At 45.0% G+C, this 13,189-nt stretch overlaps 1 protein-coding gene across 1 annotated transcript; it reads left to right on the forward strand.

Annotated features, from left to right (window-relative positions):
* Positions 1-803: 803 nt before the first annotated feature.
* LOC119773960 (zinc finger protein ZIC 5-like) lies at positions 804-8,344 on the forward strand. Its single transcript, XM_038271200.1, has 2 exons — positions 804-1,580; positions 6,886-8,344. The coding sequence occupies exons 1-2, from the start codon at positions 1,058-1,060 to the stop codon at positions 7,506-7,508; spliced, it is 1,146 nt and encodes a 381-aa protein (XP_038127128.1). The 5' UTR covers positions 804-1,057; the 3' UTR covers positions 7,509-8,344.
* Positions 8,345-13,189: the final 4,845 nt, after the last annotated feature.

Raw genomic sequence — 13,189 nt, forward strand, 5'->3', positions numbered from 1 at the left:
TGATGGGTGAGGACAGATGTTGATGGGTGAGGATAGATGTTGATGGGTGAGGATAGATGTTAATGGCAGAGGATAGATGTTGATGGGTGATGATAGATGTTGATGGGGGAGGATAGATGTCGATGGGTGAGGAGGGATGTCGATGGGTGAGGTTGGATGTTAATGAATGAGGATGGATGTTGATGGGTGAGGATAGATAAGGATGGGTGAGGAGGGATGTTAATGGGTGGGGATATATGTTGATGGGTGAGGATGGATGTTAATGGGTGAGGATAGATGTTAATGGGTGAGGATAGATGCTGATGGGTGAGGAGGGATGTTAATGGGCAAGGATAGATTTCTATGGGTGAGGATAGATGTTGATGGGTGAGGAGGGATGTTGATGGGTGAGGATAGATGTTGATGGGTGAGGATAGATGTTGATGGGTGAGGATAGATGTTGATGGGTGAGGATGGATGTTGATGGGTGAGGATAGATTGCTATGGGTGAGGATAGATATTGATGGGTGAGGATAGATGTTGATGGGTGAGGACAGATGTTGATGGGTGAGGATGGATGTTGATGGGTGAGGATAGATTGCTATGGGTGAGGATAGATGTTGATGGGTGAGGATAGATGTTGATGGGTGAGGACAGATGTTGATGGGTGAGGATAGATGTTGATGGGTGAGGATAGATGTTGATGGGTGAGGATAGATGTTGATGGGTGAGGATAGATGTTGATGGGTGAGGACAGATGTTCCCATTTAGCGGCTCTGAGGTGAACAGAGGGGGAAGCCTTTACTCTGAGCGCCCGGCAGCTGGTAGGAAGAGAGCGAGGAGAGGCCGAAAGGGGGCGAGGAAAGGAGACGAGGACGCCCCTCCGCCTGTTTGGATCGCAGCCTGCTCCGCTCCTTCCAATCCGTTCACCTCCATTCACAGTAAATACAAGCATGGAGGCTTGACTGTCGGGATCTAACGTCGAGCAGCGGGGGGTAGAGACACTGCCGCATGCGCCACGGGGAGCAGACGGGACGTAATCATCTGTTACTGGGTGATTTTGGTGTTCGCTGGGAGCATGAAGCGGATGGCCGCGGTGGCCAGGCACAATGGCCTCGTCTCTCCTTTGGGGAACAACAACTCCGGGGCTTCGAGCATCGTCTCCCCTCCCACAGCCAGAGCCACCAGCGCCTCCGCCTGCTCCGACACTCCGGCCGCGGGGGGCCCGGACGGCCTGCTGGATTTCTCTAAAGGCCCCGCCGTGAAAACCGAGCTGGTGTGCAGATGGACCGAGCGAACTTCTTCGAAGCAGAGGCTCGGGCGGACGGCGACATCCGTCTGCGAGCAAACTTTCAGCTCCATGCCGGAGCTCGTGGACCACGTCACCAGCGAGCACGTAGCGGCGGGGCTGGAGAGCCTCAGTCATGTCTGCATGTGGGACGAGTGTCTGCGCGGCGGGAAGGCGTTCAAAGCCAAATACAAACTCATCAACCACATCCGCGTGCACACCGGGGAGAAGCCCTTCTCGTGCGCGTTTCCCAACTGCGGCAAGATGTTCGCGCGCTCCGAGAACCTCAAGATCCACACGCGCACGCACACGGGTAGGCTGTGCTGGTGGGCTGTTCAGCTGGGGGGTTTAAATCCGTGTCATCCCTTCACACACAATGAGAGCTGCCTGCAGGGATCCCCCTCCATCTTCTCCATGTCCCCTTTCTGCAAACAGCCCACTTCCCCGCCTCCTTGTTTCCTTACTGGAGCCCAGAGCAGGTTAAAGCAGGGTTTCCTAACCCTGGCCCTCAGGGGCCACTGTCTTCTGCTGAAACACACCTGATGCAGATGGTTGCATTGCCTCCTCTGCAGCCATCAGAGCCTGTTAATCATCTTTTTCATCCAGTTCAGGTGTGTGGAGGCAGGGGTACACCTAAAACAATGAGGACGGTGGGCCCTGAGGACCAGGGTTAAGGAAAGGCTTGATTCGAGCGGGCCCTCTGGTCTGAGGCTCTCCATCATTACTGAGCCATAACCGGTTTAGAATGGGATGTCTTGATGTGGAGACGACATCATTACAGCTTCAAATGGCTTTTCTATGATTTGTTAAAAGCTGCAGGTGTTGGGGCTCCTTCTCTCCTTGTGTGTGTTGCTATGGGGTAAGATAACTGTCTGAATTTGTAAACGTTAGCAAACATAAACAAATGTAAGGTTTGTATTTATCCCTCGTTACTCATATGTGACATCAGGTGTTTCAAGTTAGAACCTTTTTAGAAATACAGTCACTAATGTAGGAGTCCTAATATATAACCCTCACGATGCTGTTCCACTCCTTACCAGCTGGTGGCAGGAACGCACCTCCAACCACTTTTCAATGAGAAGAAAACCTGATCCGTCCTGGAAGCACGATCCGTCCTGCGCATGCACGAACAGATATACTTCCGAGTGTCCGTAAATGATGTAATTATGGTACTAAAACTACTTATTTCTACCCATAACTCACTAAGGAATGCTAATATACATATTTAATTAGTTTTGTGAGACCATTTTGATGATTTTTACGGGGGTTTTTTTTCGTTAAACTGCTTCTCCGACGTCATCAGACATGCCCAGAGCAGTCTGACAAAATATGGTTAAACCATGTTTATCTGCATTTTAGCTGTTTCTTCCTGTAGATTACGCACTATATAGCATAAGGTTACAACAAAATAAAAACATAAAATTCAAAAACACTAGATTTATGTTTAAATCCAGAGCCGAAAATGTTAGCTCCTGGAAGTAGGATCCCATTTCTGGTGCAGATCGGGCTCAGAGTGATCAAACAGAAAGGCATTTATTTTCTCAGGAAATACATTATTCATTAATATTTAACATATTTTATTTTTATACACTTACTATTTTTGTAGAGGGAAAAACTTCCTTTACGTCTTTTTAAGAAAATAAAATTGAGGGCGACCCGGATGTATATCTGGATGCCCAAATGAGCTGATTCTGCATGCACAGGACGGATGGTGCTTCAGGAACGGATCGGGTCTTTCTGTCTATGGTTTTGTTTATATCTTCCTTAAGGTCAGTTGGCACAACAACAACTTTAGCATCCGTCATCGCCACCACCTGGTGCGGAGCATGACGGCTTCAGCAGGGCTTGTAAATTAGTTCCCGTAAATTTGTGGTCGTACTTGTATTTTTTCAAAGTTCTAACTTTAAAGTGAGCAGTGGCGGTTCTAGACCAAATGTACCAGGGGGCCAGGAGGGGGCCAGTGTGTTTCCATGGGGGCCCAGAAAAGCATGAAATAAAAAAACAGGGCAAGGGATTAGAATATGTTAAAGAGAGCTGCATGGAGTGAGATTTCTATTCAATTAGGTTTAATTAAAATTCAATGTCTTATTAGGTCAATATACATTCATAATTTAGGAATTTTACATATTTTTTGACTTATTGAAGTTAAAATAAATTAGAACTAAAGAAGTCACAATAAATTGTGACTTTTTTCATTTCAATAATAATGAACACAGTCAGATAAACACAGATCAAATTAACATTTTTCCAAATAAAACAAAAAAATTGCCATCTGACCCCGCAGTACTCCACACATGGCTATGCTGAGAGAGGGCTGCTGCAGACGGGCTAACGTTAGCCCTGGCTGCTGCAGACGGGCTAATGTTGGCCCTGGCTGCTGCAGACGGGCTAATCTTAGCCCTGGATGCTGTAGACATGCTAACGTTAGCCCTGGCTGCTGCAGACGGGCTAATCTTAGCCCTGGATGCTGTAGACATGCTAACGTTAGCCCTGGCTGCTGCAGACGGGCTAACGTTAGCCCTGGCTGCTGCAGACAGGCTAATGTTGGCCCTGGCTGCTGCAGACGGGCTAATCTTAGCCCTGGCTGCTGCAGATGGGCTAGGATTAGCCATGGCTCCTGCAGACATGCTAACGTTAGCCCTGGCTGCTGCAGATGGGCTAGGATTATACCTGGATGCTGCAGACATGCTAATGTTAGCCCTGGCTGCTGCAGATGGGCTAGGATTAGCCATGGCTCCTGCAGACATGCTAACGATAGCCCTGGCTGCTGCAGATGGGCTAGGATTAGCCATGGCTCCTGCAGACATGCTAACGTTAGCCCTGGCTGCTGCAGATGGGCTAGGATTATACCTGGATGCTGCAGACATGCTAATGTTAGCCCTGGCTGCTGCAGATGGGCTAGGATTAGCCATGGCTCCTGCAGACATGCTAACGATAGCCCTGGCTGCTGCAGATGGGCTAGGATTAGCCATGGCTCCTGCAGACATGCTAACGTTAGCCCTGGCTGCGGCAGGCATGCTAACGTTAGCCCTGGCTGCTGCAGATGGGCTAGGATTAGCCCTGGATGCTGCAGACATGCTAACGTTAGCCCTGGCTGCTGCAGATGGGCTAGGATTAGCCATGGCTCCTGCAGACATGCTAACGTAAGCCCTGGCTGCGGCAGGCATGCTAACGTTAGCCCTGGCTGCTGCAGACGGTCTAACTTTAGTTGGAATCTGGGAAAAGTAACGCAGAGAAGAAACAGTTTCTCAGCTCCACCACAGAGCTACTAGCCTCGCCTCTCTTCATGGCGTTACTCTGGTGCAGATCCCTTTATGGTGACGTTAGGATAATTAACAAAAGTATATCTTTATATATGTTGGACCCATCAAAATGTATGAAACAATTAGTTACACACACAATATATATATATATTTTTTAACTTTTTTTCTGCTTCACTATAGATGTTTTATGGATGTATTATTTAAGAAAAAATAATCTTTTTTTTTTTATTCTAAAGCTATGAGCTTTTAACCCTGACATTTAAAAACTATTGCAGAGCCTCAGACGCTGAGCAGAGCAAATTAACTGAAACAGAACTTCCTCTACAGCAAGTGCTTAGAGTGTACATATCCTTAACACTTGATTACAGTCGCTTTTATTTAATTAAAGCGACTGTAAAGCTGTTAAATTTGTCGTAAGTTTCCATTTCTACACCAGAACAAGCTTGAAATCTTGTTTAAAAGTTCTGCATCTTTTTTCCCTGATTCCAGGAAGAGAAGCTCAGATGCTAATCGTGTTCATCACAAGTTTGAAATGTCTAGAACCTTCGTTTCTGATCCGCTTGATGATTACAGCTCACTGACAAAGAAAAGCAACGTTCAGAAACCCTAACTGATCAATAACAAACCATATGTTAAGCAGAAATGTCAGGTTTCAGAAAAGGGGCCTGCTGAGGTCCAAAGAAGCCCAAGTTGCCTTGGTAACACCCTCCAGGTTGTCTGCAGTGTTGGTTCTGGTGCCCCTCATCTTCTTCTTGGCTCTGAGGTTCTGGTCTGGCCTGTTTGCTGGTCAGTCAAGCACACCAGCACCACAGTCTTTGGAACGTCTATTAGTAGCTTTATGGACCAGTACCCGGTCCTGCTGGGAGGTCAACGCAACACAGCGGATATTGCGGTTCCTCTTTTCTCTTCCAGCACCAGTCAGTGGATAAGCTGCCTTTTTCCTTCTACTGAACTTTCTCTGGACATGCAGCTCTCTGTGATCACTCTGTCTTCCTCTCCTGCTTGACGTGTCTGTGAGCGGTCTTCACCATAAGGAGGGCGTCTTCCGTTGAGACCAGTGAAACCAGTTAGAGCCGATTGCTGATCAAGCGACTCAGTTTTTAACTTTCTCACTGAGACAATGGACTTTAGGTTTTTATCATCTTTTAGTGGTGATGGAAATATTTGATTTTTATAGATTTTCACTTCCTGAAAACAAAAATATAATCTTATTCTGACTGACAGAGCAACAGTTTCTGTGGTTACAGAGTTCAATAAAGAGAGTATTGATAACTTTGATGGGTCTGCTGTGAGGAGGATAAAGATGATGATGGTTGGGCCAAAGGATGAAGCTTCTATCTTTAAACATCATCTAGTTGTGGTCTGGGTTCCTGCAGGTCTGGTTCTATTAAGTTATTTTCTTGGTTTAGTCTTTTTTAATTCATATTCTGTGATGAAACGAACAAAGTAGCTCATGATTTTGGAGGAGAGCTGAACTGGATCCTTCTTCTGGGAGGAGTTTTAATCTGGGTTAAGTTTCAGAAGGATCTCCAAAGCTTTGAATATCATCTGAACATGGAGAGAGGATGGGCCACCTGCTGACCTACATGGAAGTCCAGCTAGAGGAGGGCACTGATCAGAGAGGCAGCCAAGATAGAGAACTGAGAAGGAGCTGCAGAGGTCCACTGCTCAGGAAGGAGACTTGGGGCCAATACTATTATGTACCCTATATTGCTAAAATGGAAGCGTTACAGCGTAACACAAGTCAAGTAGCATACGTGAATTTGGGGAAAAACAACCCTGATTATTCCATAGGGGGCAGGAACACGAGAGGGAGACCACAACAGAGGTGGGGCCACGAGGGAAAGGGAACAGAAGAGAGAGGGAACACAACAGAGGGGGGAAGACGAGGGAAAGAGAACATGAGGAAGAGGGAAGACGAGAGAGTGGAACACAAGGGAAAAGAAACACAAGGAATGGGAAGACAGATGGAACCATATCAAGAACCATCATGCAACAAAACCAGCAGTTTCAGATCCAAACAATCTGACAGTTGGAGTAGGTCAAATGCTGATTTTGTTGACTTTGGTCCAATGACATTTAATTGGTCTGAAACAGAGGAAAATACATCTGTAAGGGTGCAAAACACAAATTGTGTTCATGGCAATATCTTTAGTAAAAAAGCTATTGTTCCTTTATCACTGTGTAGACATAACATGCATGTTTTCTAAATACATGGGTCAGTTCCTGTTTCTGAAACAGACATGTTTGTGGGCTGATGTAGGAAGCAGAGAGAACATGCAGCCCTACATATAAAGATAAGTTAGACTGTAGCTAGAATCTGTTCTAACAGTGATTGTCATGTTTGTTTTGCAGGGGAGAAGCCATTTCAGTGTGAGTTCTGTGAACGGCGCTTTGCTAATAGCAGCGACAGGAAGAAGCACTCGCAGGTCCACACGGCTTCGAAGCCCTACGACTGCAAGGCGCTGGGCTGCACCAAGTCCTATACCCACCCCAGTTCCCTCCGCAAACACATGAAGATCCACGTCAAGTCGTCGCCTACCTCCGATCACCAAGACTTGTACAGCTTTGGCCACCATCAGCTCCAGCAACCTGTCCTGGAGCCTCTGGATCTTAAAATGAACCACTTCTCCTCCCCCCTTGCTAACGGAAGTGCTCCTTTTCCCCTGCTGGCCGCTCATGAATTAGATCTGGGCTCTGGCAACCAAGTGAGTAGTAAAGTGTTCCTGCGGAGTTCCTCCCCAGTGGCAATGCCCCTGGATCTGTCTTTTTCTGGCCTTAAGAGTCAGCTAAGCCAGAAGCAGCAGAACTCCAGGACCCCGAGGCGGAGCCAGCGCTCGGTCAACCCGGCCTTAACTCAGCTTTCAAACATTAAGGAGTGGTATGTCTGTACAAGGACTACAGCGCCGCATTACCCACTGCTTCATCCTGACCACATCAAAACAGAACGCAGGGACGAGGACGAGTATGTGACGTAAGGTGGAAGAGCCGCTTCTCTGAGGCCGAGAACAGACAGTGGTTTCACTAGGGACTCACCTCTGGGCATCGGTGACAGATGGAGTGTCTCAAACGGAAAGCTCATTTGATTCTGAAACCAGTTTTATTACCAGCTCAGTGGTTTTGTTCAATCCAGTGTTCCCGAGGACGATGAAGCTAGAACTAAACCAACAGGGTGTATGAACTTTCTAATCAGTCTAAGGGCTGACGTAAGGGAAGCGAATGCAAGGGCTAAAGCAACGGCAGTGTAAAGGGCAAACGGGAGGCTCAGCAGATCCAAACAGGGGGCGGGCTTCACTGGTTTCTAAACAATCATCATCTGATCCTGCTGCCAGCGGGGCAGAAGATGGAGCACTTTGTTGGAATTTAGCTGAGGCCTTTATTTAGAAAGAAAGAGCAGAAACCGGGTCAAGGTGTTAACTGTGATGGTGCCTGATTCTGAAGAACCTCATTATGGGGTTTGTCTGGACTTTAAGTAGGTTCATCCTTTGAGTGGTGAAAGAAAGCCAACAGCCTCACCAGCCAATGTGGCAATCGGCCTAGTAGGGGTTCATTGGGATAGTTTATAAACACGAGTCCCGGAAAACGATGGGCCATCTCTGATCAAGTCCAGGACATGGTAGGGCTAAAACAGACTGGTGGGCGACAGAGAATCAGAAGGTTTGTTTCAGCTGACAGCGACGGTAAAACGCTTAGAAACGGCGACGCTGTTTGGCCTGACATAACCCCACTAAACGTTTTATAGTCTGTTAGGATCCACTGACCTCATGTTCTGTGTGTTTCCAATAATAACACAATTTTTAAACATTTTCCACACTACAACAGAGTATTCAAGGGCATAAAAAAAGTTTAAACTTCGGAGCCTAACGTATATGTTTGGGGTTAGCAAAGAGACAAGTAAAAAAAACATGTTTTTGTCTAAAGTAATTGCAATTTTTTTCTTTTGGCTAACTCTGTTTGACACTAACGTGGTTTTCTGTCTCACTTATGTTAGCCTCTGTCCCACTGATGATCAACATTTCCAGTTTGAGTAGTTTTAAATGGCTTAAGTCAGCTAACCACCTGTTAACCTTTCACCACTCTCTTGATGTTTTTTCTACAAGCTCCATACATCTGTCTAAAAAAAGATCGATTCTACTGACAATAACCTCAATGAATCCAAAGTGACCGTTTAAGCTTCTCCAGATCCAATCAGTAGCTCCGTTTCCTGTGAGGATTCTCAAAATTCCCACAAACTGAACTCACAGATGTCCAAAGCTGACTTCTCATGAAGGGGTTTGGTCAGAGAGAAAAGAAAATTATGGAATCACTCAATATTGTGGAGGGAAATATAGAATCATCCTTTATATTTGCAGCGGTCTTATTCCTGGTAGATAAGGAGGCCATTTCTGCTTCAACAAGGTGAATCTTCACCAGTGCTGCAGAAGATGATGGCTGTTTCCAGTTTTTTTGGTTCAAAATTTGGAACAAAAATAAGACAGGGGCGAAATTAAATAGAACTCAAAACAATATGCCTTGGATATTATGTTATTTACAACCAAGAAAAAAAACGGTCAAAGGACTAGAAACAAAAAAATTACCTGAAGGTAAAGTTACTTAAGGCCAATTTATCCTTCTGACACATACCCTTTGCAACTGTCAACTCTGTGCGAACACGCCCCCCGCACAGAAGTCCTGCAACCGTCGTCGCCTACCTAAAAAAAATCGTGACTACGCGTCGGACGGTCGTAAACCCGGGCAGACCTCTGGCGGAAGTGCACAGAAAAAAAGCAGCTGTGATTGGTCCTTGGTATGCCTTTCTGGCTGTCTGTGTGGTCGTCCTTCTCGATTCGGTGCCGGGGCGCGCCATTTTTAAAAACTGAGGAACAACTACAATGGACAACTATGACAAAAGGTTAATCGGTCTTTTTGCCAACTCCATTAACGGAAGCTGTTCCTCTTCGATGTCTAGCAACTCCGTGACTGTGATATCTTGCAGACGTGCCATTGTTGTTTTGGAAGATAAACACTCCCGCTGGCGCCGCCGAAGTTCTTGTGAACATCCGCTGAAGTTCTTGCGAGTTCACAAATAGGCTACCCCTTCGCTTTGGAGGGGAAACTGCTATGCATCCGTAGGAATTCCAGACCGACGGTGCAGAAGCAAACCAGCAAAACTGGTTCTCGACCAGACCCAAGCGACATTTGATGTGTCCGGCTGCAGATTTATAATCTGCCCTTTAAAGAGAAAGGCATTCTTAGCTCACCTAACACCTTCAGGCTGAGATCTAGACTGGTTTTCTACTTGCTACCATCTGAAGATTGAGTTGACCCATCTAATCAGCCTTGGGAGCTTTGCTCCTTTATCCAAATGGTTCCCTCAGGAACCTCCTAAGGTTAGTCCTTTTCTTTACTGGTTCTGAGCATTCATAATTCACAAATCAGGCTGGCTATGTGGGAGACAAGCCAAGCTAGCTTCAGCCATGGAGCATTCAGAAGGCTGGATAGAAAGCTTTATGGAGAAAACTGGTTCTGTTTAAATACTGCCAATTGGGAAGGATCTTTAAGCCCAAGTGGAAGTGAGTCAGTTGTCTTCATGGTTAGGTCTGGATATAGCTGGCAGTATCCAGACCTTCCTGTCATAGTTAATTTATTATAGGGAACTCGTTGCATTTCTACGAGTTTCTGGTGCATTTCTGGTGCTAAATATCTAGACAGATTCACACAGTCTTTTGTGTGACAGGACGTTAATGGGACGTTTTTTTTCTGAAGGCTGTTCCAATTTGACTACCGTGATCTATGTACATTTTTGTTCCATAATGACGTCCATGAGGTATTCAGCACAGCAGTCCAGAGCGAGAGAGTTCTAACTGTTGACCCAATGAAAGGTGAAGGAACAGGATTTGGGAGTTACAGTTTGCAGCACTTGGATAGACCCTGTAGGTAATTTCTTTATCAAAGGGTCAACATTTGGGTTTTGGGTGATAAACCCATTGGTGGAAGGTGCCCCTCAGGGTCACTGCTGCCTAAGTTCAGTATTCTGCTTTTAGACATAGCCAAGGCAGAACCCTTACTGAGCACTATGATGGGAACGTTGTTTCTGGTGATCCCAAGTTGGCTGAACTTAACAGCAGTAAACTGTTCTGGTGTTTCAGACTACCTCTCTTGGTGTCTCAGAGGCATAACTGCTGTTGGTCGTGCTCAACCCCCCATGTCGCCTCTGTTGTTTCAGAAAACACAAAGGCTGTTCCTAAATGCATCAACTTAAATACCTCTACCTCCTGTTCCATTACCTTTAATGGGGTCAGTAAGAACTCTATCCAGGGAAGGAACCGATCTGCTTTTAACCTTCTAGTCATTATCATGTGATAGAAAGACACGTTTTGCTAGTCAGATAAGGACCACAGCCCGCTTTGGCTATAGAACCTTACCCATGTGCTGAAATGGGATCGAGCCATTGGCACAGCAAAAAGGTGTCCAGATCTTTGCTTTGGCGTTATAAAGACTGTCCAATCGTAGACCAATCTAAACGGAGCATTCGATTTTTTTCCTTCAGAGAACAAAGCTGCCAGAATAACAACTCTTGATATATTGAGGGATTCCATAATTTCTCCTCCGCTTGATTTACAGAAAAAATAATTTCCACTGGGTTCTGTTGGGTCAAAGCTTGAGGCTAATACCTGGAGTGTTGGTCCAAAGATGGTCCAGGGTTCATATTACAAACAGAGGGGTTTGTTCTGATCAGAGTCCAGGTCCGACCCAACATATTGAGACTAACACTTGGATGATACTCCCAAACAAAACTGGGTCGTGGCCATGTGCTGCACCCATCGCAGTGTTCCCCTCGGATGTTGGTCAGGCACTCCTAAAATGCTGCAGCTTAGACGGTATAGTGTTGTTCTGTCTGGGTGAAACCTGTTGCTGATCGGACCGCTCTCACATGAGAAAGCAAATAAAGACAATTCCTTGGACGTAAAGCAGTTTTACCCTGTTGCTGACGAATGTTTTTATAAACACTTGTCTTCTTTTCTGTTACTGTCTTCTATATTTTTAAATTTCTCCTTGGATTAAGCCTTTTATGCATTTTTTATGGACAGCAGATCCAGTAGGACAGGTTTGGCCAGAATAACCTGTTTCCTGTACACCCTGATGGACCTTGTCGGCCCTTAACCTGAGTGTCAGGTTGTCGGCAGCTCTTTCTGGACATGGACGAAGGTAACAGACATAAATGAAACGAAGACGGCTCGTGGTGATGCTTTTCTTTGTTGGTCATTCTGTGTTCTTTGTTATCATTCTCAGCACATTCACTTTTAAATAAATTCAAGCATAAAACATTCATGTCCAAAGTTCTTTCTTGATTGATCATGATTCATTGCTTACTGTAATAAATTATGCAGAAAGTTGGAACTATGGCAATGCCTATCTATGGAATTCCTTTACTGAAAAACAAAATGTTTCAATATATTTTATCTTTTACTCTACATTTGGCTGCCTTCGATTTTAGCCGCTGCTTCCTCTAAGGACCCGGTCTACCTGGACTATGTCCTTCTAATGCCGTGAAAATAAGGAGGCCAGAATAGTTTGGCTATGGATTCAAACAGGTCCAGCCTTCTCAGTCAGCCTACGCTCTGTTGCACCGCAATCATGACAGTTGACTCACAAAGCAGGCAAAGAATGGATGCCGAACTTCTCACTACTGTTCTGGATGCTAATAACATTCTTGAGGAGCTTCAGCAGCAGTACCGTCGTCATGAATATCAGATTTATAGTCCCCACCCTGCAGAGATATCGGAATCTGAGACTAAATGTCAGCTAAACCCATTTACACAGGGACAGATAAAATCGTTCAATAAACCAAACACAACCAGCCACACATCTGACTTGTAAATCATTAAAACGACAATTTTTATTAATTTCAGACTGAAGTATTCACGGACTTGGATTATATTAAACTGCTCTTCCAATATTCACCATTATTTGGCGCAATTTCCCTTTTTCCTCCGAGCACAGATCAGCCAGCTTGCTTGGACTTTTAATGAATCCTGGGATATAATATGAAGGGATATTAGGAAAAGAAACAGCATAGAAATTAGTTAAAGGGCTTTGGGGATGGAGATCACAGATAAAACTCCATTTATATAAAAGATAATAATGAAATAGAAAGACACAAAAAGATGGGATAAAATAAAAGGAAAATAGAAGGACATGATTGAGGGCAGGTCAGAGTTCATAAATTATTTTTTATCAGAGAATTGAGATCGAGATAGAGATTAATAAAGTTTTTTATTATTATTATTATGGAGCCAAAAGAGAGGAAATAAAGAAGGAAGATGAGGAACTTATTTAAAAAAAATGATGTTTTTATTTTGCACAGCAGAAAAATCCATCACAGCAGGAGGAGGCTGTGGCCACACAGATGTGTACACTAGGTGGCGGTATTGCGCTGTTAGAGATGTGAACAGCTTCAGTTCCAGAAGGGGGCAGTAGTGCGCTCTGCTGGAGCCCGAAGAGGAAGAAGAAGCAGGAAGAATCTGGGCAAAAGACCAAGAATGGAGTCTTAAAGAAATATTGGGAATTGAAGGAAATATAAATGATATCCACAGATTAAGGAAATAATTATTTATATATCGTGAGAATACAAAAATAAAAAATAGATTTTGATAGATGTAAAGTAATGTTGCTACAC

The sequence above is a fragment of the Cyprinodon tularosa genome, unplaced genomic scaffold (assembly GCF_016077235.1).
Source record: "Cyprinodon tularosa strain WSP-4 unplaced genomic scaffold, ASM1607723v1 ctg794, whole genome shotgun sequence".
Classification (NCBI taxonomy): Eukaryota; Metazoa; Chordata; class Actinopteri; order Cyprinodontiformes; family Cyprinodontidae; genus Cyprinodon; species Cyprinodon tularosa.